The sequence below is a fragment of the Diospyros lotus genome, chromosome 8 (assembly GCF_014633365.1).
Source record: "Diospyros lotus cultivar Yz01 chromosome 8, ASM1463336v1, whole genome shotgun sequence".
Classification (NCBI taxonomy): domain Eukaryota; kingdom Viridiplantae; phylum Streptophyta; class Magnoliopsida; order Ericales; family Ebenaceae; genus Diospyros; species Diospyros lotus.
Window position 1 is genome coordinate 42,208,648 of NC_068345.1, and position 25,236 is coordinate 42,233,883.

At 38.7% G+C, this 25,236-nt stretch overlaps 1 protein-coding gene and 1 pseudogene across 2 annotated transcripts in view; both read right to left on the reverse strand.

The window, feature by feature from the left end:
- LOC127808711 (sulfated surface glycoprotein 185-like) overlaps window positions 1-22,611 on the reverse strand; it is a 36,681-nt gene extending 14,070 nt beyond the window's left edge. Inside the window, exons 1-3 of one of the 2 annotated variants that reach the window (XM_052347291.1) lie at window positions 22,310-22,611; window positions 21,406-21,925; window positions 20,962-21,043 (exon numbers count right to left, since the gene is read on the reverse strand). In XM_052347291.1, the coding sequence (XP_052203251.1) occupies window positions 20,962-21,043; window positions 21,406-21,420 (97 nt within the window). In that variant the 5' untranslated portion in view covers window positions 21,421-21,925; window positions 22,310-22,611. Of the gene's footprint in view, window positions 1-20,961; window positions 21,044-21,405 lie in introns of both variants that reach the window. The other variant, XM_052347290.1, reaches the window with a different exon arrangement.
- On the reverse strand, window positions 948-4,604 carry LOC127808714 (subtilisin-like protease SBT5.3; annotated as a pseudogene).
- Window positions 22,612-25,236: the final 2,625 nt, after the last annotated feature.

Consider the following 25,236-nt stretch of genomic DNA (forward strand, 5'->3'; position numbering starts at 1 on the left):
AAACAACCAAATTCACAGTGAATTCTGATCAATTGATTAGAGGCTCTGGCTTAATTTGTTTTGTATCTATAACCATATCATAACCATATCAATGAATGATGAATCAGATGGACTTGTGGCCCAAAGATTCTTTGATGAGCGTGTGCCCTTCACTTTCATGTTAAGTATAGCCCTTGCTGTATATTTTTTTTCTTTTTTCTTTTTCCCCCTTCAAAGAGTTGTAATTTTGTTCATCTTCCTATAATAATGAAAATCCTTTTCTCATGTTCATTTTTAATTTATTATTTTGTACTGTTTTGTCCATCTCTTGCTGACTTGGTTTGATTTCGGGCTTATATGCTTGAGAACCCTGATGAATGAAGCCCCAATATACCCCCAAAAATGAAGGAAAATGCTCTGCCCTATACTATTCTCTCTCTGAGCTTATTGGGCCATTATTCTTGATTTGATCGTCATTATCTCTTAATTCTTAATTATTTTTTTACCAATGATTATATCTTATATTAATCTATTATATATATTTTTTTACTATGCAAAAAAAAAAAAAAAAAATCCAAGGTTGAAGCCTTCTATATAGATAAAAGATTTTAAATGTCATAATCTACGTGAAATTTAAGTATCCATCAGCTATATGTAAATTAGGATTTAAAGGCAAAAGGATTAATAATCGATATTGTCACTGACGGCCTAATGGGAGCTGTTCTTAGTACTAGGAGATAAGGGGTTTGGGTGCATAATGAGCAACAAAATATCAAACTAATCTCAAGAAGCCTATTCTCATGAATGAGATAAGGGGTTTGGGTAAAGTTTCTATAGTACAGCAGGTTTCTAGACACTAAGTTAACCTTTTTTTATATAAAAAAATACAGAGAAAAATAGGGAAAGAAGACACAAAAGTGACAAAACATAACAAACAGAAGTCTATTCTAATAAATCATGTAGAAATCAGTGTTTTTGATTCAATAGGTGGAGTAAAGTTCCAGTCTTTAGACTGCTTTGACAACAATAGGACTCCTCACAAAGTGCTTACCATCTGACCATGTCAATTCTCCAAATACATAGTCTCTACCTTTCTCAAACTTCTCAGCCTTCAGAGTAAGTTTGACCTGCTTCTCTTCTCCAAATTTTCCAAACTTGAGGCTCTCCGGCTTGACAGAAACTGATATACCGGCCGGGTTTCTGACACGCACCGCGTAAGTTCCTGGCGAACCGACGTTCTTAACAGTCCGACTCACGGTGATGGAGCCAGTGAGCTTAGGCACTGTGATTGAAGGGTAGTTGAAATTTATAAGGCTAATGGGCTTGGAACATCTATAGGGATTGCCCCAGAAGAGTGCAATTTGAGTTTGATTGTAACCAAGGGTGAAGAGAAATCTCAGGTAATCCTTGGCTGTTAAATCATAAACCAAGCCGGGATCCACTGCGCGGTTTGGATGTACATGGCCTGCTCCATAGCTGAATGGTGTTGCCTCATGGAGGATGCAGTGATCAGTGGTTCCTTAACGTTGTCTCGTGTCATTGCTGCAAAAGTAGGATGAAGCAGAAGGACCAAAGCGTGGCTAAACAACCAGATCTACTAGCAGCTACGAGAGTTCTGATACTCGAACCATTTTCTACATCCAGTTAGCAAATAAGTCGAATCTTCAAATAATTTGTAAGGTTTAGTTTCTACTCACCAGTGGTCATGATTGCTGATCTAATTGCTGCAGGGCTCCAAGTAGGGTAGATGGCCTTTAGAAGGCCAACAATGCCAGAAATACGAGGGCATGACATTGAAGTGCCTGATACTGAATTAAAGAGAACTCGACATGTATCAAAATCTTGGTTTGTTGGTCCTTGTGCTCCAGTGTAGGCAGCTATGACACTCACTCCCGGACCAGTTATATCAGGCGGGACAGACAAGGCAATTGTCGACACTGTTGAGTGAAATGGCAACCTCAATTTTTTTTCATAAACTATATATTTGAATTTGTAACGCAAGGACAGCCTTTAGGATCTCTGGGACAACTGTATTTGGTCCCCTCGATGAGAAAGATGCCATGAATGGACTGGCTTCATCCCCAACAGAGTTGTTGGATGCGTAATGTATGCCCATGGAGACCTAGGGAAAACATGCAGCTCTCAGAAACAGAGGAAGGTCTATTGCCAACTTAAGTGTTTTACAACTTCTGCATTCTATAATGCTCGATTACTTCCCAGATTTCTAACATTACATGATGTTAACATTATTATGACTTATTTGAATTGCATATGAGCAATCTAAGGTTCGTATTTCACTCCAATTAGACCCGTAATGTGGCAGAGCAATTGGCATGTCATATTACCTGGTGCTATTGACATAAGAAAAAACGGCAACACCATCAGAGAAATTGATCTGTGAAGCTGGAAGGACATGAGAATCAGCAATTATTTCACTCCCAGAAAGCTTATCATTAGCAAGAACCATCCCCGCAGCACCAGACAAAGCAGCTTGCTGACCCTTATCCACTCTTGCATTATCCCCTCAAGGCAAACCAATATTTTTCATTTCGCCTTCTTGCGATCCAGTGATCCAGCCTTACAAAGCAGCCTGAATGAACGGAAGAAATATCCAAATGAATTTACTAAATGCACTATGATGTTATAGTTGCAAACTTGGACTAAATCACAGGAAACAGAATCAGAATTCCAATAGTTTTTGAATGCTTTATCCTTACGCATCTCCAGCCAATGCATTAGCAGCTTTTGCGTTTGCAGCACTAATAATTGGAAAGAACTTCTTCTTCGGCAATGCTTTGGTTGAAAGGCTTTCCCCCTTCAGAGGACAAAATATATGTGATTTGAGTTCTAAATACTGAATGGAAGTCAAGAATCTTAAAGCAATCATGAGCAATGCCATAGAGACTGAACATTCCTAAAGAAAATGTGTACCAGAATCTAGTAAAGATGCAAATCTCGGTTTCACTAAGAGCATCCAAACAGTGGTTCTATACTTGACGTAGAGGGTGTTTGGCTTATAGGTTTGACCGCTTATAAGCTTTATCAACAGCTTATAAGCTATTAAGAAAAAGCTTATGAGGGGGAGCTTTTGCAAAATGCTGTTTATATATAAGCTGCGTTGACCGATGAATTTACCATTTTACCCTCATCATTTTTGCTAATTTTCAGCCATGCATTTATTCTTCAACCTTTGTCTCTCGTCGCTTATAACCCTAACTCTTCCGGCTGCCACCGTTGGCCATCGCCGTCGCCCCCATCGACTGCTACCCCTATCGCCCCCATCTACTTCAACTTCTCCTTCATTGCCACCCGTTCATTGTCCCATTGATAGTTGCCCGTCGCCGTCCCCACCCTCATCTCCTCTGTCTGTGCCCCCATCACTCCCATATACTGCACGTATGTATGTATATATATATATAAAACAACAGTAACAATATATTATATGTATATATAATACATAATAATATATATTATAATTTATATATACATATATAATGCATATAATAATATTTTATTAATATATTTTTAATAATTATGTATAATTTATCAACATTTAATAGTAAAATTTTACATCATTCAACATCATGTCTATTTTAATCTTTTTGTCAAGTTTTGATAATTTATTAGCTTTTTCAAATCAAACTCATAACTATTAATGGATAGCTTAAAACTACATTTATTCAAACACATTATCAACTTATATATTATCTAACTTTTAACTTAAAAGCTAAATAGCTTAAAAACTATATAAGAAAAGGGGTAAGCCAAACACCCTCTTAATTAGTTCCTATTTTTTCCTCAATAATGAACTAGAGATTTGATTAGAAGAGATGAACTACTAACTTTGAAGCGCATTTTGTCATCAAATCATAGAATCCCTAAAACCCAAATTTAATCGATTCAAATTTGAATTCTTAAGTTGCCCTCAGGCATGGCGCAAGTGGTAAAGCTCCCAAATTTTCTTGAGAGTGGTGGGGGGTCAACTCCTGGTGGAGGTAGAAATGTCCTATTTGGTGGGGACAAACCGCATGTCCGCTTGGGAATATATAAGATTGTGATTGCATCCGATTTATCCGGAGGTCAAATCAAGGAGGAAGGCCAGCCTTCTCCAGGACTAGGTGCCGGACACTTAGGTTCATAAAAAAAAAATTTAAATTCTTAAGGTTTTCAAACCTGATTTTTCGTCGCCAAACCAGTTGCTGTCCACCACAGCCCTTCCATGAGCAGTCTCCATGGCTATGAACCTGATCTTTCGTTGCATCTCACGTTGTCGTCCACCACAGCCCCTCGACGAGTAGTCGCAACCTTAGACAAGCAATCTCCATTAGTGAGGAACGTTCCAAACAGTTGGGCTCTCACTCTCCATGGTTGAGCAATCTCTAAATTGTAGATTGTAAATTTTCAATTAAGTGAGGGCATATTAGTAATTGAACATTTGGAGGTGCCAACCAAAGTGTTATCCAAGATGTGCAAGTAGCATTTTCCCAAGAGTAATGCTATTCGGCCATCCTCAACACCACCCTCCAAGCCACTCAAGAGATATTACCATATATCCAATGAAATTAAATGAGGGTAACATAATTTTTGTGAAGTTACAAATCTCTCTCTCTCTCTCTCTCTCTCTCTCACACACACACACCTTTCTTTTTCTCTCTCTCTCTCTCTCTCACTCTTATTGTGGGCTTTTTTTTATCACCCCTATCAAAAAAACAATATAAGCAAACAAAAAAAAATTAATGTAGAAGAAAGATACAAAATATATATATATATGTATGTATGTACACGCAAAAAGCTCAAACTAGCCAAAATTGCTGCCACCAGCCATCGCCGACAATAATCGCCGACTGGAGATTCCTCCGATCAGAGCCTATCGTTAGAAACACCAAGTCAAGGAGGTTAAAATATACAAAAGTGGACCAAATTTAATGGTTAGATTTTCATAGATTTGATTTTTAATTTTCGGCCATAGCTTAAAAATGCGCTGCCAGTCGTCACCGGCTACTGTGGCCGGTCATTTCCAGCAATCAAATGCAACCACTTGACACCCTTATCTTCATCGACCAACATACCCAAAAACCATCAAGATCCAACGATCGAATCTCCCTAGATCTAAGTTTAAACTTTCGGTCAAACCCAACACCCTTGTAAACGCACTGCCAGTCGCCATCAAACACCATGGTCGGTGGTTTCCGGCGATCTGGGACAACTACCCAACACCCTTATCCCCGTTGACCAACATACCAAAACACCAAAAAGATCCAATGGCTGAATGTCCATAGATCTAAGCTTAAACCTTCGGCCAAACCCAACACTCGTGTATATACCTTTGATGAAAATCATTGCTAATAAAATTAAAGATTTACCTTTTTGTAGATCAGGGTTGAAACGAGCTGAAGGGACTCCAGAGCCTCGGTCATACGTGCAGGAGAGAGAGAGAGAGAGAGAGAGAGAGAGAGATGGCCAGAACAAGAGGAATGGAGGAACGAGCCGAATGGGAGAATGAGAGAGAGGGGTGCGAGAGAAAGAGAGATTTAAACTTCACAAAAATTCTGTTACCCTTCTTTCATTGAATATATCGTGATATCTCTTGGGTGGCTTTGAGGGTGGTGTTGAGGATGGCTGCATAGCATTACTCTTTTCCCAATGACAGCGTCTTGATCCATAATCTTGTCACCCAAGCCAAACAATATACCCAAAACATCTTCCTTAGTCGAGTTACCTAAATTTAGAGATTCTAATATCCTGACAAGAAAAGCGTACCTAGCATCGTAAGACTGACGGCGAAGTTCTGGGGCTTTTGGGATTGACCCATATGCAGCTTTTAAAAGAAAATGGACTTTTTGTCTGAGAACTCAAAATTAAGGACTTGGGACAAACTGGGTCTCTAAAGAAATTCAGTCTTGAATGGAAACACACAAAAATTGGAGAAATGTGGGTGAGTGAAGAGACAACGGGCAAATGAAGTGTTTAAGAGGGAAAAAGAAATGAAAAGAGGCGCGATTGGGTGTTAGAAAATTAAAGCAAACTTCATAGTTAAGTCTTCTAGAATATTTTTACATAGCTGTTAAGAAAATGAGTTGGCAGCAGATATATTCTTAGCTATTAAGAAAAACATGCGAAAACAACTTGCTATGAGTTGGCTTGTTTAGTTAGTTAAGTAAACTAACCGACTTATGACTACTATAAATAGATGTATGAGTCTGCATTTGTAAAAAATAAGAGAAAGAACATAAAAGAGAAAGAGAAACAATGTGAGAAAGTAGCGAGTTTATTATGTTAAAAATGGCTAAAACAAAAGTTAAGATTGCGTTCTTTTTACTATTTTCAACTCGTTTTGAGTTTTCAGTTTTTCAAAACACTAAAAAATGTTTACTTTGTTATTTTAAAAAATGCAATAGGTTGGCCCAATCGCCTAAAACCTAGTAGGCCCAAGCCAAGCTCGTCAGGCAAACTCATACATCGTTGAAATTTGAGCTCAAATCACAGAACCAAACGAGCTCCCAACAAGCTCCCAGCAATGCTTCCAACGAGCTCTCAGCGATATACCCAACGAGCTCCCAACGATCCCTCTAGCTCTCTAATCAACTATTCAGCTCACATAACAACATTGCTGCTAAATAACCGAAGGCAGGGACCCAGCTACTTTATCTAAAGTAAACCAGATCTCTCATAATGAGGATCCCACTCCTGATTTTATGCAGATGATAAGGACAACTTGTCTCCTATTAAATCATCTTTATAATTTTATATTTTATGCAATTGTAAACACTACTTACTATAAATAAGGGTCAAGAATACCATTGTAAAAAGAAGAATAACAAGAATAATTACATACTATTACTCTGTCGAAATACCTAGAGAAAAGTTATGGAATAGGCATCGTTCTGGTCGAACCACGTAAAAGTCCCTTGTCTTTGCTTCTACTAAGTCATTCCTCCTTGCATTTGGGCTCATTTTCTCATTGTAGGCCTATGAATCACGGTCGACTGATTTTGAACGTCGACATGTTGTTTTGGGTGTTTTCAGTGTATTTTGGCTAAAAACACCCAAAATGCTGAAAACACCTAGCTGCCCCCCCAGCAATCTCGTAGAGACCCAACATCTCTCATCTCTCTCATCTCTCTCACTTCTTCTTTCTTTTCTCCTCTCTTCTCTTCCTTCGACAGTCGACCACCACTGCCACCGCCATCAACACCGTCGACGACGCTCGCCATCACCATTGCGACCACCACCGTCGATCATGTATGCCATCGGTGGTGCGAGCCGTCGTTGACCGCGCCCCCGTCATTCTCTTGATGGTTTTGTCTCCTCTATCATCTATTCTCTAATCTCTCATCTCTTCATTCTCTTGCTGATTTTTGGGTATGTTGGTCGATGGACCCTTGGGTGTCAGGTGGTTGCCTCTGATCACCGGAAACCACCGGTCACGGTAGCTGGTGGCGATTGGCATTGCGTTTTTCACTTGTAGTCAAAAATTAAAAATTAGATCTACGAAAATTCAATCGTTAAATTTGACCCATTTTTGTGTATGTTAACCCCATTGGCATGGAGTTTCTAATGGTAAGCTCTGATCATGTGAATCTATGGTAGTCATCGGTGATAGAGAAAATGCAAAGTGCTTGAGAAGAAGGAAAGAAAAAAAAAAAGAAAAGAAGAGAAAAAAGAAAAAAAAATTATTATTAAATTTTGAAAATAAAATTATATATTTATTTAAAAATTAAAAAATATAGTATATCTATATTATAATTAAAAATATAGGATAACATATAGTATATTATTAAGTGTATAATTTAATATAAATTATTGTTAGGATGTATGCTAGTAATTTATTAATCAAATTTATTATTTTATTTTAATAGTAAAATCTCATTAAAAAAAGTTAATTTTATTATTTAATAATTAAATTCATTGAATAAATTATCATAATAACAAAAAAGAAATAATTTTTCAAAATTCCAAAATAAACATGTTTTTTAATTTTTTATTTTAAGAAATAATTCTTTAAAATGACAAAAAGAATACGTTTTCAAAAATCTCAATACAGACATTCAAGATATAAAATCGAAACGCAAGGAGAACACAATCTAACTAAGTTTTTGAGTGTTTTTGTATTTGTTTTATCAATAAAATTTCTTTTGTGCTTGCAAATTTTATTTCCGCACAAAGGGTAAAACATTCCACGCCTATTTTATCCAACATTGGGTAACCATGGAGGAGAGATAGGGTTGCAGAAGAGATGGTAATCGTGTGAGAGAGAAGAGGGGGGAAGAACAGAGACTGCGAGCCATTACCCTCTGCTCTGCTCTGCTCTGCTCTCCTCTAGCTGGCACGAGGGTGGTTCTGTCCGACACCAGCACAGGCACGGCAGACAAAGAGGGTTTAAAGGTAGGCATTAGGCAATGCTATGGTGATGAGTACACGAATTTAGCATAATAGCCTTGAACTTCCCAAAGGCCCTTCGGATCAGCAGATGTGTGAGTGTGAGGGTTTTCTCTGGACTCTATACGGCTGAACTGAAGGAGCATTGAAAGAACAAGTGGGGAGTAGACTCATCCACCGCCTGACAAAGGCTACACCTTCGATCCATGTCCAAGAACAGAAGCTTGTCCTTGGTAAGCAGCTTCGATTTAACACATAACCAGGTGATGCAAGCGTGCTTGGGAGCAACGGCTGAATTCCAGACATCCGCCGCCCACCAGATCTTTAGATCCTTTGGGACGGAAGAAACTATAAGCTGAGGAGATGTCAAAATGACCCTCAATGGTCCAGCTAGACAATAAATTGGCAGCCCCCGAAAGGGAATCCTGTGCATGGACGAGACTGTCTCTGATGCCCAACAGCTTCTTAATTAACGGAGAATCATTCCTCTTTGCGACCTAGTCCCAAACTGATGCAGTTTTGAAATACTGGTGGTGAACCCACCGAACCCACAACGTGTCTTTTTTCATATGTAAATTCCATAGCACTTTGGCCAACAAGGCAGTGTTCGGTGTTCCAATGCTTGAGGTCCTTGAACCCAAGCCCACCTTCATCCTTAGGGAGGCACGCCTCTTTCCAAGCCACAAGAGGGTGATTAGAGTGCCAAAGAAAGAATCTGCATAACCTGGAAATTCTGTCAGTGGCTGGGATGGGCAATATGGAAAGCCAAAAACAGTCCACTCTGTTGAGATTTGTGATATTTTTTTTTAATTAAAGTTGATTTAATTTTTTATTTTTTCATTTATGTCTCCATTATTATATTTTCTATTATATTTTTTATTTATAATTAAAGTTTGACATTCATTGTTGGAATCAAAACATCCTGTATTTAAAGTTTTATTTATAATTTTTTAATTTTATTTGGTTAATGCTATGTATTCAAATCCTATATAAATAGGACTTCATTTCTATCCTTTGGTGAAGTGTGAATTTTAATGTAAGCTTTCATTTCATTTAGAATAAGTTATTTTTTCTCCAAATTCTGGTTTTCTTCTTCTCACATTTTTCTTTTTTCTATCTCTTTGTCTAATATAACATTGAGACTTTTCTATTGCTTCTGTAATACCTTCTTCTATTTTTTATATTTCAACAGTGGTATTAGAGACTAAAGAGCTGTGATTTTGTTTAAGAGAAGAGAATTCTAGTTTTATACTTTACAGCATGTCTTCTAATTTTGGTGTTTCCACCCCCCACAATTTAATGATGACAACTACCAATTTTGGGTTGTTAAAATGCAATCCTATCTCAAAGCACTTGGCCTTTGGAATCTGTTTTGAATGATGCTGATCCTCTACCATTGGAAGCAAATCCAACCTTGAATCAAATAAGACAACATGAGGAGGAGAAGTCAAAGAAGCCTAAGGCTTTATCTTGTATTCATGCTGCTTTATCATATCCTATTTTTGCAAGGATTATTGATTGTGACACAGTCAAGAAAGCTTGGGATAAGTTGAAAGAGGAGTTTGAAAGAAGCACAAGAGTAAAAGCTGTTAAATTAATAACTCTCAAAAGAGAGTTTGAGATGTTGAAGATAAAGGATTCAGACACTGTGAAGGAGTACACTACCAAAGTGATGACTATTGTGAACCAAATCAAATTAGCTGGTAAAGATTTTCCAGATCAAAGGATTGTGAAAAATATAATGATAAATGTAACACCTTGCTTTTTCTCTTACCGAGCGTGTCACTATGTTAGGCCCAAAATATACATAATTTATTTTTTTTCTTTTTTTCCCGATACATAACTTAAACCTTAAGTACCGAGTTCCGAACAAAATCCCAAGAAAATCATTAAAAATGTGAAAGCAATAATCGAAACTTGATATGGTACATAATCAAATCACTTTATTTATAACATAAGAATTCGTACCATAACTAACATCATATCCTCAATATTGAAATACATAAATACATGGAGATTCCATAATATTCTAACAAAGTTAAACATCAATAAAGTATCAGCTAAAACATATCCGAGTCAGCTCGCTGAATCCATCGGCCATGCCATCACGTGCCATCATATCTCAACATGCTCCTTGCCTAAGCTGCGAGTTTAAACTGGAACATTGAATGTTCCAGCGGCATAACCCATTAGAAGATGAAACTTCTAGTGAGGGTCCAAAACATATATATGAATGCATGATGCAATAACATGAACAACATTTGCCCTTAGTGTAATTTCCCTGGCCCGCAAGCCTGGCTAGGAATCTTAGGCAAATCCCTAACCTCTACAGGATAAGCCTAACGTTATTCCCTAATTACGGCTACACTCTGGGGGCGACATCTCATTCCCATGCACAAATATCAATGTGACAATAATATCGTGTCATGCAATTATCACGACTTTCTATGCAATATGGCAAAATGAATCATATCTTTCGTAAATATTATGCATATATAAGCAATCATATATTTCATAAATATCATGCATAATAAACAATCATATCATGTATAATAGGAAAACTCACATTTGCACTAAAGATTTAAGACACCTTGAAAAACGTGTATCGCTTTGTTATGTGTGCCCCGCCTCGATTTTTGTGCCAACTCTCAAAAGTTGCACCAATTATATCATCTCGATCACCTCAATCATAAAATAATATTTAATCACTAAATATCCTCAATATTCCATTTATTTCATTTTTCCTTCATTTTCTTTCATTTTTTCTCTCCGAAAATTTCAATAAATATCTCGGGACTATTTTCTCAAATCTAATTTCACAACAATTCATTATAGGCTATGAACTTCAAGGGAAAAATACTGGACTTACCTGGATGTTGCATTTTCATGCAAAACAAGGCTCTTTGATGCTAAAATTGAGACATCAAGAACCCGAACTTCAAAACTTTTTGCATAGACCTCCATAAAATATTTTCTAGAATTTTAGAGATTTTTTTCACATTTTTCTAGGCCTTCACACGCTGGCGCGTGGGCTGTACGTGCTGACCAGCGCGTGTGGCCCACGTGCCGGTCATCTTCCTCGGCACCGGCCATGCCGGTGATCTGAGATGACTCCACCGGCTGAAAGCCCTCTTCCAGTCGATCCATTTGGCACTGATATTGGCTCGAAAGGAGCACGGCAAGGCGCCCAATCGGGCGTTTAAAGTCTCAGCCAGCCGCCCGCTTCCCTCTTTCCGGCGAAGCTCGAATCGCCATGAAACCTCAACCAAAATGCCTCTAACTTTTCAGATAGTATCTATCTCTCATGGGCTTCAAAAGCCCCTTATTCTTGAGCCTCATTTCGTTCAATAAAATGGCCGATTTGAAGCTTCTTCCTCTCCCATTTTTGGTCATTTCGAATGCCTATTTATAGGCAAATTCGAACATCCCAAAGCCCTTTGCCGACCTACCCATGCCTCTTAGAGCATCCACCTTCCTCAGATCACCCTGAAATCGACCCCAAGCGACCAAAATCGCAAGTTCAAGGGCCATCATCGCGCGACCAAAAGTTGGTCATTCTTTGCTCGATTTTCGGCCACTCTCGTGGTCTTTGTTGGTCCAGCCTTCACAAAAGTTGGTCCCTGGGAAACCCTCATGCCATCCCTGTGGCCGATTTCGGTGATTTGATGGGTTGGTCGGCCAAGGTTGTTTGGAGATTTTCTTAAAATTACACTTTGGCCCCTCAAATTTTGGTTATTATCACTTTAGCCCATTTCACTTAACTCCTAAACTTTCGAATATTGCCATTGAGTCCCTCAAGTCCTAAAACACTCATTTGACCCTTGAAGATTTCGAAAAAATATCGTTTTGGCCTCCCTCTAGCAATTTTTAAAAATTGCACTTAGGCCCGAATCTTCGTTTTGGCCTCAAACCCTCTCGTTTCTTCCTGAAACCTCTGAAGGGTTGTTCCTCATGAAAAACCGAAGTCTCCTCAAGATTCCATTGACTTCCGAGAAGTCGTCTATAACAATTCAATATTGCAGCCTAATTGGCAGCTGCCTTTTTGTTGTATCGAAAATTGTTCCCGATTTGATTTTTTTCGCCATCATAAATTCTATGTCGGGGTGCTCGTTAATGCCACATCATTTTCCTTTGGCATCTCGGCTCCAGGGCACTCCCGGTAGTTGATTCGGTCATTCATACGGTAATAAATTACCGTTATATCCTCAATTTATCCTTAAATTCCATTTTTGCCCCAAGATAAATTACCCTTAAGTCATTTAGAATTTCTCGGGTATTACAGTAAGTGTCCCTGACAGATTTGAGTCGAAAATCTCAGCCATAAAGGAGTCTTGTGACTTAACTACTCTCTCTATAACTGAGTTAATCATCAAATTACAAGCCCAAGAGCAAAGGGATGCAATCCGTAATGAGGAGCATGTTGAAGGTGCCTTTAATGCCAAATTCAAAGGCAAGAAACCTGTTGCAAGGGATGATAGTAAGGCAACCGAAGATCAGGGGAGCAAGGGAAAAGAAGGAGTATCAAGGAGGGGGAAATTTCCTCCTTGCCGTTTTTGCAACAAGACCAATCATGCTGAGGAAAATTGCTGGTACAAAAACAAGCAAGTCTACCATTGTGATTATTGTGATAAGAATGGTCATATTGAAAAGTTTTGCTGTGCCAAGCAAAACCAATCATCCCAACAGCCCCCATAGCAAGCTAATCGTGCAGATGATCAAAAGCAAGAAACAACTTTCTTGTTTATGGCTTCTCATGTTGTTGAAACAGATATAAACTCATGGCTTATTGACAGTGGCTGCACAACCCACATGGCTAAAAATATCAGTTTTTTTAGCCAGATTGACAATTTTATAAGGACAAATGTGGTCCTTGGACATGGAGAGACGGTACTAGCTGAAGGTAAAAGTAATGTCATCATGCATACTAAGCAAGGTGAAAAGAAAATCTCTAATGTTTTATTTGTTTCGAGATTATCTCAAAACTTGCTTAGTATTGCTCAGTTGATGCATAGGAAATTTTCTGTGTTTTTCAAAAATTGTATTTGTACTATTTATGACCCACAAGGAGTGGAGATAGCAAGGGTCAATATGGTTGACAATGCATTCTTTTTGAATGGTGAGAAACTCTCCAATCCTACAAGTTTTAGGAGTTTGGTAGGAAGTTTGCTATATTTGACGGCATCCAGGCCAGATTTAATGTTTGCTGCAAGTATGCTCTCAAGATATATGAATTCTCCTAGTGAAGTTCATTTTGGTATTGCTAAAAGGGTGCTTAGATACTTAAAGGGTACTCTTGATTTGGAATTTGGTTTGAGTCCATTGGTGACTTGAAATTGGTTGGATATGCTGATAGTGATTGGGCTAGTTGTGTTGATGATTCTAAAAGCACTTCTAGTTATATTTTTTTCTCTTGGCACTGGGATTTTCTCTTGGAACTCAAAGAAGTAGGAAGTTGTGGCTTAATCCACCACTAAAGTTGAATATATTTCAGCAGCAGGTGCTGCAAATCAAGCAATATGGCTTCGCAAATTGCTTGGTGATTTAGGATACGAACAAAATGAGCCTATAGAATTGTTTTGTGATAACAAATTTGCTATTGCTATCGTCTCCAATCTGGTACAACATGGTAAAACAAAACACATTAAAGTCAAGTTTCATTTGTTGAGGGAGGCAGAGAAAGAAGGCAAGATCAAGCTCACTCATTGCAATTCAGAATTTCAGCTTGTTGGCATCCTCACAAAAGCTTTACCGTGTGGTCAATTTGAATCTTTACGCAACAAGTTGGGTTTGATAAAGAAAAATCTCAAAGAGGAGTGTTGAGATTTGTGATATTTTTCTTTAATTAAAGTTGGTTTAATTTTTTATTTTTTCATTTATATCTCCATTATTATATTTTCTATTATATTTTTCATTTGTAACTGGAGTTTGACATTCATTGTTGGAATGCAAAACATCCTGCATTTGAAGTTTTATTTATAACTTTTCAATTTTATTTGGTTAATACTATGTATTCAAGTCCTATATAAATAGGACTTCATTTCTATCCTTGGTGTAGTGTGAGTTTTAATGTAAATTTTCATTTCATTTAGAAAAAGTTATTTTTTCTCCAAATTCTGGTTTTCTTCTTCTCACATTTTTCTTTTTTCTATCTCTTTGTCTAACATAACATTGAGACTTTCCTATTGCTTCCACAATACCTTCTTCTATTTTTTATATTTCAACACACTCCTTGGAGGACGCTTCGAATCAGCTCCATTCTTCCAGCATATGATAGAGATGCACTCGACCAAGAGTTGAGATAGCCTACAATTTTCTCTTTGAACAGACCATAGTGGGCGACCCTGAGCTTCACCGCCGCTAACGGGATACCCAGGTACCGAACTGGTAAAACTCCTTGAGGGAAATTCACCAACTGCTGAATGGCCTGAAGCTCTTGACCTTGAATGCCCGCAGAAAACAAGCTGGACTTCATAACATTCACCAAAAGGGCCCGACTTGCACCCAAAATCAGTAAGAGTTTCCATCAAAATTTTAACGGATGAAGGGTCACCTCTACAAAAAAACATAAGATCATCTGCGAAAGCAAGATGCATCAACTTCATGCTGCCACACTTTGGGTGGAAATTAAAATCTGAATTTCACGTTGCAGTAGAGATAGCTCTCGATAAATACTCTAAGCAAAGCACAAAAAGGAAAGGGGACAAAGGATCACCTTGTCTTAAGCCTTTTTTCTCCTCTGAAAAAACCATGCAAACTGCCATTAACATTGATGGAATACGAAGCTGTAGATACACATTCCATGACCCATTTGCTAAAGGTTGGAGGAAAAGCCAAGCCATCGGGCACATCACTAAGGAAATCCCACCTGACCGTATCATATGCTTTCCTTAAATCAACCTTAATCAAACATCGCGGGGAAACACACTTTTTGCTATAATTTCTCATAAGCTCTTGGGCTAAGTGGATATTTTCCATCATACTCCTACCTTCCACAAAACCAGATTAAGCAGGATCAACAATGTGGCCAAGGGAAGAAGCAAGCCGAGAAGCTAAAATCTTGGAAATCACCTTGTAAATAACATTACAACTGGCGATAGGTCTAAAATCTCCCACAGATTAGGCATGACTCGATTTCGGAATAAGGGAAATTGCTGTGTGATTAAACTGCTTTAGAAGGGCTCTAGAAACAAAGAATTCTTTAACTGCTTTAGAGCACTGATCACCCACTGTGTGCCAACATTTCTTGAAAAAACCAGAGGAGAAGCCATCAGGGCCTGGATCCTTATCATCCCCAATGCTGAAAAATGCTTTTTTAATTTCCTGATGGGAAACAGACCTGATAATACTTGTTGCCTGGTCCGATGAGATAACATTCCCTGATCGCAAGATGCTATGATCAAGCGGGACACACGATACTCTAGAGCCCAAAAGCTTTTTATGATAAGAAACAAATTCATTCGCAACATGCTGGTGAGAATCCGTAAAGGACCCATCATCTTTGCGGACTGAGGTAATAAAATTTCTTTTGGCATTTCTTCTGACAAAAGCATGAAAGAACTTTGTGCATTTGTCGCCGTTGAGCTAAATCACATAATAAACCGTTCACAGAGATCAAACCACAGAAGACAAACAATTTGCTTTCGATAGAACTGAAAGAATTAAACTCTCAAACAACCATGACAAAACATGCATGAGACATACAGAACAAAAACATAAGCTTTGGTGAGAACAGCTCGTTGCACTATAAAAAGAAGGAATACAACTGATTCACAGCAACATATAAGACTCTATATATATCACTAAGCTTGCTATCAAAAAATACCGACCCAATAATCACAAAATCAAGATCAAAGGTCTACCTATCAAGCTGGTGAACAAAGAGAATATTTAGAGCATTTACAAAGTATAAAATGGAGAAAAGTAAAGATCTTACCTGCACCTTGAGAGAGGAAACCCTCTCAAACTCTCAGCCAAAACGACAAAAAAGAAAACCCTAATCCCCAATGCCCTTTTCCTTCTCTCTTTTTCGTCTGTCTAATCGAATCCCGAGGTGGCGCATAAATAGCCAAGATGGATGGCTGAGATATCTTGAAATAAAGCAGAATTGATGGCCTAGATCAGCTCACGATAAAGCAAGATGGATGGACAAGATCAGCTTGAGAAAAGAGACTCGGGCAGATAAAAGCAGAAGATGCCAAATGGGCCAGCTGGAGGTTGCCGCGTGGCCATCCAACGGGTTGCCAAAAGGCAACTGGGTTGCCATGCTACCTTCCTCCAGCTAGAGACCAAAACAGCGTCACTATGATGCTTCATAATAAATAACAGTCGCTGTTAAAGAAGGAATTTGCATTTCGCTTTTTGCCAATAGAAATGATGCTCTGCTTCATTAGGATTCATTGCAGACTTTCTCAACCCAACAACCTTATGTTGGGGATCGGAATCTGAAGGGTGACTTTGAAGCTCCAATTGGGCAGCTTTCAAGGCTGAATTAGCTGCATCTGCTCGAGCAGATATAAGACTAAAATGCTGGGAATTGAACTTCTTGAAGGGACTATTTAATCTCTCTAATTTTCTGCTAAGAATAAACTGCTCTGTCCCTTCAATAATGCAGTCAGACTGATACCAATCCCCATTAACCACTGACTGGAAGTCATCATGAGAGGCCCACATGTTAAAGAACTTAAAAGGCTTACAGAAATGGTTGTCCTGATTAACCAAAGAAACAATACATGGCGAGTGGTCAGAAAGGCAGCCGGACGGAGGAAAGAGAGCTTGGCCTTTAAGACTTCCAATGAGCCATTCATTATTAACAAGCGCCCTATCCAATTTGGACCACACTGAATTGTTACTCCAGGTGAAAAAACAACCTATAGATGGTAAATCAGAAAGACCCGCTATATGGAAACAATCCTGGATATCTTTAGATTCAAAAGCAGACACAGCCATCCCATTGCATTTTTTCTCTTCCTTAAGAACACTGTTGAAATCTCCGAGGATGAGCCAAGGAGCATTGATCCTCATGGAGATGTCAACCAAATTATTCCAGAGGGGCCTCTTACTAACGACAGAATGAAGAGCATAAACAAAACTGATCTTGAAGGAAACAGAAGTTACCTTGCAAGACACTGAGCAATGAATGGCTTGAGGGGAGCTATCAAGTCAAGACAAACTTTCGTTGGGTTCCATAAAATCACAATTCTGCCTACAGGATGCAGGTGGAAGTTGTTTACTTGCTGCCACGCTGGGAATTTATTATCCATCGTCTGCTGCAGCTTAGCTAAGCTCAGCTTTATTTCTAAGATGTCAAGAACATCAATCTTTTGCTGATGAATGAGATGTTTGATCCCATTCTATTTGAGAGGCCTATTAAGACCCCTAATATTCCGTGATCCGATCTTTTTATGTAGCAATACGAGGGACTGACCCTTCTTGACCAGATTCTTTGGGTGGATTGGATTTGAAATCAACTTATCTGCAAGAATTCCTTTGTCTTTGCGACTCTTGCCTTCAATCTTATTAATAACATTATTACCAGTAACCACATCAGGGCATTCCATATCAGCTTCAACATACCTGCTAGCCTTCTTTTTCTTCCTACTTAAAACTGGGAAGGGAGCCTCCTCCTGGCCTTCGTGGGACCTGGCATCCGCATCTGATTGCTGACTGTGGGGATGGGCCTCACAGTCATCCTGGATAATCCCTTTGTGGGCCTTTTAAACTGGGCCTATTGGGCCATACCCTTTTATATCCCTCTGTGCTTTATTAGGCTGGTCAGCTGGGTCAGCTGCATGGTCATCCTTGAAAGTTTCGCTGGGATGGCTTGATGAACCACCTTCCTGGATTTTCATATGTCAGTCACTGGCTTCATGGTCATCCTTATCCTTTGTTGACAAAGCCTCCTTTGATGCCTTACATCCTGCCAATGAATGCCCAAGAACCATGCATCCCGAACAAAACTTGGGTTCATACTCATAAAGGACTGGCTGTTCTCTAATTTTCCCAGATGGAAATTTCATTCGCGCTGTTCGCACCAGCTCCTTGGATGCATCAATTTCCACCATAATTCTAGCATAATAAACTCTTTCCTTTGTCACCGTAAGCTGATCCGTAATCAAAGGCTTCCCAATTTTCGAACCAATCATGCTTAGAACATTTGAATTCCAGCAATCAAGGGGAAGACCAGGAAGAGTCACCCACACCGGCAAAAAACTGATATCTTGATCATCAAATTCAAAACAAAAAGGCATAATCTTCAACATCAATGGTCTCCCATAGACAAAATAGGGGCCTCCCGACTGAACTGCATCTCTATCCAATTCATTCTCAAATTTAAATATCAACCATCCACTTGAATGAGCAAGATATTTATAACGAACATTCCAGGAATTACATAATTTCAAAAGGGCAAACTTACCTGGAAATTTGCCAGCAAAGTAACCCACCAAGCAAAATCCCCAGGCTTCTTTAACATCATCCAAATCCTGATGCATAATTTCAAGCTCATCCGGAAGGTTCTCCAGAGTCTGGAGTTCAATACCTTTCTTGTGAGATCTGTTTTTTTTTTTTTTTAACAGGCCCACCCAGGGAGCCTTTGGTTTGATTTCAACATTACTTTTCTCCATTTCCACGACATTCCCATCATCCCTGCCATCAGACGGACTAACTGTAGATCCGGCAACAACAGTATCTTCAGTCCCCAGAGTCCGGAAACACTTGGGGAGTCTGCCTCCTTTTGTTCTATATTCCTGGTTGCCTTTGAAGTACCTGCAACTTTGTCGGACGGAAGAACCTACTTAGAAGCAGATTCCAGCGCCAACTTAGAAGCATTTTCCAAAAGTGGGCCCTCGGATGAACGTCGGCCTTGAGATACCTTTGAAACCGCAAGTGGAGACAATGGCGGGCCATCGTTGGACTTTATGTCAGAAAGTGGGTGGGACTGCTGTCGACGCATTTGCAGATGGAACTTTAATTCCAAAAGGACTGTAAAACGTAACCTTTTCAACAGATGGCGAATCTGCCTTTAAAGTGGGTTTTAATATTCTCCTACCCATAACAGGAGGAAAGAAAGCATTCAATGCAGAAATCAAATAATAAGATCCACGAGACAGAGACAAAGAACCGAGAAATCTGGTCGTTGACGAGTAGTCAAAACCCGATTTGATGAACCATGACCCCACTGAGATACTGAGAACCGCGGCTTACAAATCGCGTTAGAGAGCTCTGAAACGACCAGATAACGCTGGATTGCACTCTGAAATCCGAAAGATCAATCAGCGGGAAATTACAAAATTTGAAAATTGAATTTTCAAATCTCAAATCTGCCCAGAAGAAAATCAAAGATGCAGGATAAACAGGACTGGGGACCCCAAATCGCTATCCCATCATGAATAAAACTCTCTAAGAGAGGTTAATCCATGACAAAGCAGCATCGCAAGAGAAAAATCAGCAAGGCAAAGGCAGCTACGCAAGGAAAAATCCCACCCAGCTTGAGAGTTTCTCTCTCTCTCTCTCTCTAACTTTTTTTCTTACTTCTATGGTTATTTATTCTCTTAATTATTTGGTTGTATTACATGCATGTTGTATATATGTCGTGACAAATCAGAATATTCATAGAAAATAAAAAAAAAAGAATATATATTACAACACGAGAGTTGATAAAGAAGAAAGACACTGACACTAGTATATATACCTACCACCAACATTATTAGATTTAACCACTATTACCAGCCAACCAACCAACCAACCACATTATTGATTCTTTTCTATCCCCCAATACTATATGTAAATCGAACCAACAAACTTACAAACAAACCAATTCTAGTGGAAATTAATCCCCCTCCATCACATCACATGATTGTGCAGCCCGTGGCATTTTCTTCGCTGAAGTAATCGTCGCAACAACGACTCACATAACACCCCCTGCCCCCATCGTAACCATAATACCCATCGTAGCATCGCATCGGTCTTCCGTACCCATGATAGCATGGGCCCCCTGCTCGCCCTTCATAACACGGCCCACAACATACATAACACGGCCAACAACATACCGGAGGAGGCGGTGGAGGAGGAGGAGGAGGCGGAGGCGGAGGCGGAGGAGGAGGAGGAGGCGGTGGGGGAGGAGGAGGAGGAGGAGGCGGTGGAGGAGGAGGAGGCGGTGGGGGAGGTGGAGGCGGTGGAGGTGGTGGAGGAGGAGGAGGAGGAGGAGGTGGAAGGATCTGGATGCACTTGATGGTCTTGCCACCCTTGCAGTACAACTTGTCGCGAAACTTCTCGGGGCTGCAGCATACGACGGTGATCGTCACCGTATTTTGCTTCTCATCGAAGGTCTGGCTTCGTATTTCTCTTGTCCCCAAAGCAAAGGCCCACCCACCAAAAACCAATGGTTTCACATCACACACAGACAAAAGAGAAAAAAGCTCAGTTTCTTATCTGAAGAAATTAATAATTTTAAGGTTAAAGGTTGGGAATTTTTGAAGAAAAATATATAGTAAATTAATTAATTAATAGAGATGAATGATGGTGATTTCTATATATTATGATGGGTTTGATCCGAGTAGATCCTAGAAGAGGTAAATTAATTAAGATTAGGGTCGTGTGACTCACGAGGGAATTTGCAGAGCAATTTCTTGACCTTCTTGTAGCAGCAGGGGCACTGAAGATCAACCTTCAGCACCATTATCGTAACCTGTTTGTTACACCACGTGATGACGATGATGGGCATTGAATTAAAAGAAAAGAAAAGAAAAGAAATTAAACTTTAGATTGCGTTGGGCGCTATAATAGAGAGGGAGAGAAAGAGAGATTTGCATATATAATGGATGAAGAAAAGTAATTAGGTTTAGTTTTGGTAGTACATATTAATTACATGGATCCAAGGGGAAAAAGATATATAGCATACAAACATATACAAATATTGCAGTGCAGTGCAGAAGGATTAAACAAACAGGCAGCTTCTGGCTGCTGGCTGCTGCGTAACGTAGTAGGTAGAAAATGGATCGAGGCCGTGGAACAGGAAGTCACAATTAGCTAGCTAGCTACGTAACGTACCTTCTTTTCAGCCATAGCGGAGGAGATCTGGATCTGGAGGAAGCCGGAGATGAATATTAATGTTGGCGGCGGCTGCTGTTGATAGTTGTTGAGGACGATGAATGTATCGAATTGGAATTAGAGAGTGAGTGGTGAGGGAGAGGTGAAAGAAGGAAAGGGTTTGATTGATTGATATAAAGATGGACGGACGGATGGATGGATGGATGAATGGACGGATGGATGCGGGGCTTACCCTAATGAATCAATCAGTAAGAAGTTGGGTTTGGGTTGGGAGGAAGATGAGGAAAGGGAGAGTGGGGTGTCCTAATCTAAGCTACATTTCACACTTACTGACTGCCCACCAATTCACCTACGTGTAAGTAATTTATAGAGGGCACTGAGATTGAGGTGAGATCATCAAGTTTTGTAAATTAATTAAGATTAGGGTCGTGTGACTCATATGGAATTTGCAGAGCAATTTCTTGACCTTCTTGTAGCAGCAGGGGCACTGAAGAACAACCTTCACCACCATTGTCGTAACCTGTTTGTTACACCACGTACGTACGTGCGGATGACGATGAGGATGATGATGGGCATTGAATCAAAAGAAAAGAAATTAAACATTAGATTGCGTTGCGCGCAATAATGGAGAGGGAGAAAGAGATTTGCATGATGCATGGATGAAGAAAAGTAAAGGTTTTGGTACATATTAATTACATGGATCCGATCCAAGGGAAAAAATATATAGCATACAAACATAGTGCAGTGCAGAAGGATTAAACACACAGGCAGCTGCTGCTGCTGCTGCAGCTGCGTAGCGTAGCGTAGCGTAGGTAGGTAGGTAGGTAGGTAGAAAATGGATCGAGGCCGGCCGGGGAACAGGATGTCACAGTTAGCTAGGTTGGTAACGTACGTACGTACGTACCTTCTCAGCCATAGCGGAGGAGATTAGGGACTACGTGCTGGATCTGGAGCAAGCCGGAGATGAATGTTAATGGCGGCTGCTGTTGTTGATAGTTGTTAAGAGGACGATGGACAGGTATCTAATTAAAGAGTGAGAGGTGAGAGAAGGAAGGAAAGGAAAGGCTCCGATTGATTGATATAAAGATGGATGGATGGATTGATGGTGGGCTTAGCTTAGCTTAATGGAATCAATCAGTCAGTTGGGTAGGGAGGACGAGGAAAGGGAGAGTGGGGCAGTGGTGTGTCCTAATCGATCTAAGCTACATTTCACACTGGTTTACCTACGTAAGTAATTAATAGAGGGCGCTGAAATTGAGGTGAGATGGTTAAATTTTGTATTTTGTTGTCGATATAAAGGGGGTGGGGGGGGGGGGGGGCGGGGCGGGCGGCATTGCTACACTACTCTTTCCTCTCCGCCCGGTATGTACGTCTGCATGTGGTGCCTTCTATTCATCACACACACATCCATGATCCATCCCATTGATCCCAATCCCATCTTTCTTTCTATCCACTTCCACTTCCATTTATTAATTTTATATATTTAAGTCAATTTTCTTACCACATGGCTGGCCCGACACGTGTCTCAAGATTCAATCACACTTTCTCCATATGATTTTCCAGACCCCAGAGCTGTGGAGCCTTCCTTTGCTTTCAGTTGGCGCCCCCTTCCCTTCCCTTCCCTTCCCTTCCCTTCCCTTTGAAGCTTCGTTAAAGGATTCGTCCCCCAAAAGTTAAATGAGTCATAAATAATATCTTAAATCAAATTAATTTACAACCATAAGAGCTACTATATAAACATGATAATAATTTAATTTATATAGGGTACTTACAAAAAGATAGACTTGATCACAGTTTAGTTCAAACTATGAGTCAAATCAAAATCATTCTTTTAAAAATCAAATTGAAATCGTTTTTTCAGTTCAAAAACTGAAACCAAAATCAAAAACTTATGTGTTCAGTTTGATTCCCAAAAATTCAAAATCGGAATCAGAATCGATTCAAATCGTTAAACAATAAATTAAATAAATATAAAATATATCATATAACGCAGAATAATTGATATTTTTGAAAATAATTTTGATTAAGATGAGAATTCAAATGGTAAGTGAACTAAGTGAGATCTGATTCCTTTAAAATCTAAAAGAATACGCATGTAATTTGATTTATATAAATTAAATCCAATTCTCTTTTTTTTTTTTATTAAATTGATTCCTACTGAAATAAAAAATAGGGTCATCTTAAGAATATTTGCAATCCTATGCAAGAGTTAATTTAGTGGCAATTTAATAATATAAAAAAATATTTAATTCTTATTTTGTTTCTTTTTGAGATGCAAAATCACTGATTAAATTTTTATATTCAAGTTTAAAAAATAAACCCTTTTCAATTAACAATATAGACAAGAGAAAAAAATATTAAAAACATAAAAATTGAATAAGCAAAAATTGTGAAGAATTTATAGACAGATTCTACAATTAAAAATTCTCTGATTTACCTTTTTTTTTCTTTAACAAAAGTTTCATTGTCCAAAAATTTATTTTATCAAATTGTTTTCCTAAAATAATGTCACTTCTTTTTTTTTTTTCGTTGCGTTATTAATTTGTTCCCCATTATTTTCTCCTTGCCTAAATAATATTTCACTATACATTATCTAATATTGAAAAATAATTCATGAATTTGGAGAGTTGAGAGCTATGTTACACGAAAACGGAAACGAAAAACGTTTCCGATAGGAAACGGAAACATGGAAACGGACATTTTTCTAAAAAAATGGGCATAAATAAGGTCCAAAATGGGAATATAAAATGTTTCGGAAACGGAAAAAACAGCTCCTATGAAGTGTTTCTGTGCAACATAGGTTGAGAGACCTCTTTATTCAGATAAATTAACAAAATAAATAGATCATAAATTCAAAGAAAATCATCGTAAAATCAAATTAATAATTTTGTATTTCAAAATATAAAAAAATAAATTTTAATTACTTATTAATTTTAGAGCCCCCTTCTTGGGGCCCTAAGCATAGGCCACCTTGGTGGCCTATGCCTTTAATTGGACTTGACCAGAACTATTGGGTACTGGAACCAGAATCAGAATTATTTATAGACGATTTGGTTTCAATTCTAAAAGAAAATAAAATTGAAACAGCCAATTTCAGAACCGTGATGAGATTTACGTAGAAAGAGTTCTCTAGGTAGCTAGTTAATGAAAGAAGAGTGAAAACAAACTAAATAGTAGTAGGCGACGACATCCATAGATGGATGCTCAAGGTATCTTTGTCATCCTCGAGACGTGAGTGTTTGCATAACTAAAATGACAAAATTAACATCAACTCATGTTGCTGCTCCTAATGAATTTAATTTTATATAGAATTATATAAGATAATTGAACAACATTATCACTGCAAGTCTAGGAACCATGCATTTTGATGAGCTTTTCATTCTGTGTAAACATTAATTTTGTTCAAGTGTCACTGTTTGATGATCAAGCATTTGCTTTTCATACAGCTAGAGCATGAGAACATAAGAAGCATGAAGAAGAGAGGTGAATTTTTGAACTGGGAAGATTACAAGAAAATGGATTTCACTCAAAATGTAAGAAGATCACTTGCTTTTTCTAATAAATTTAATTTGTTTCTTTTTCTTTTCTGTCTGATCATGGGTTTTTAGTTAACTGCAGGTCATTAGTGAAGCTCTGAGATATGGAAATGTAGTTAAATTTGTGCGCATATAAAGGCTCTCAAAGATGTCAAATTCAGAGGTTTTTTTATTTATATATATTAAAACCCTACCTTTTTTGAACAAAAGCTTCTAAACAATTGGGGAATTGATGCTTTATCCACAATCATGCATGCATGAGCTTTTTGTGCTGTGTTCTTTAATTAATTGTATC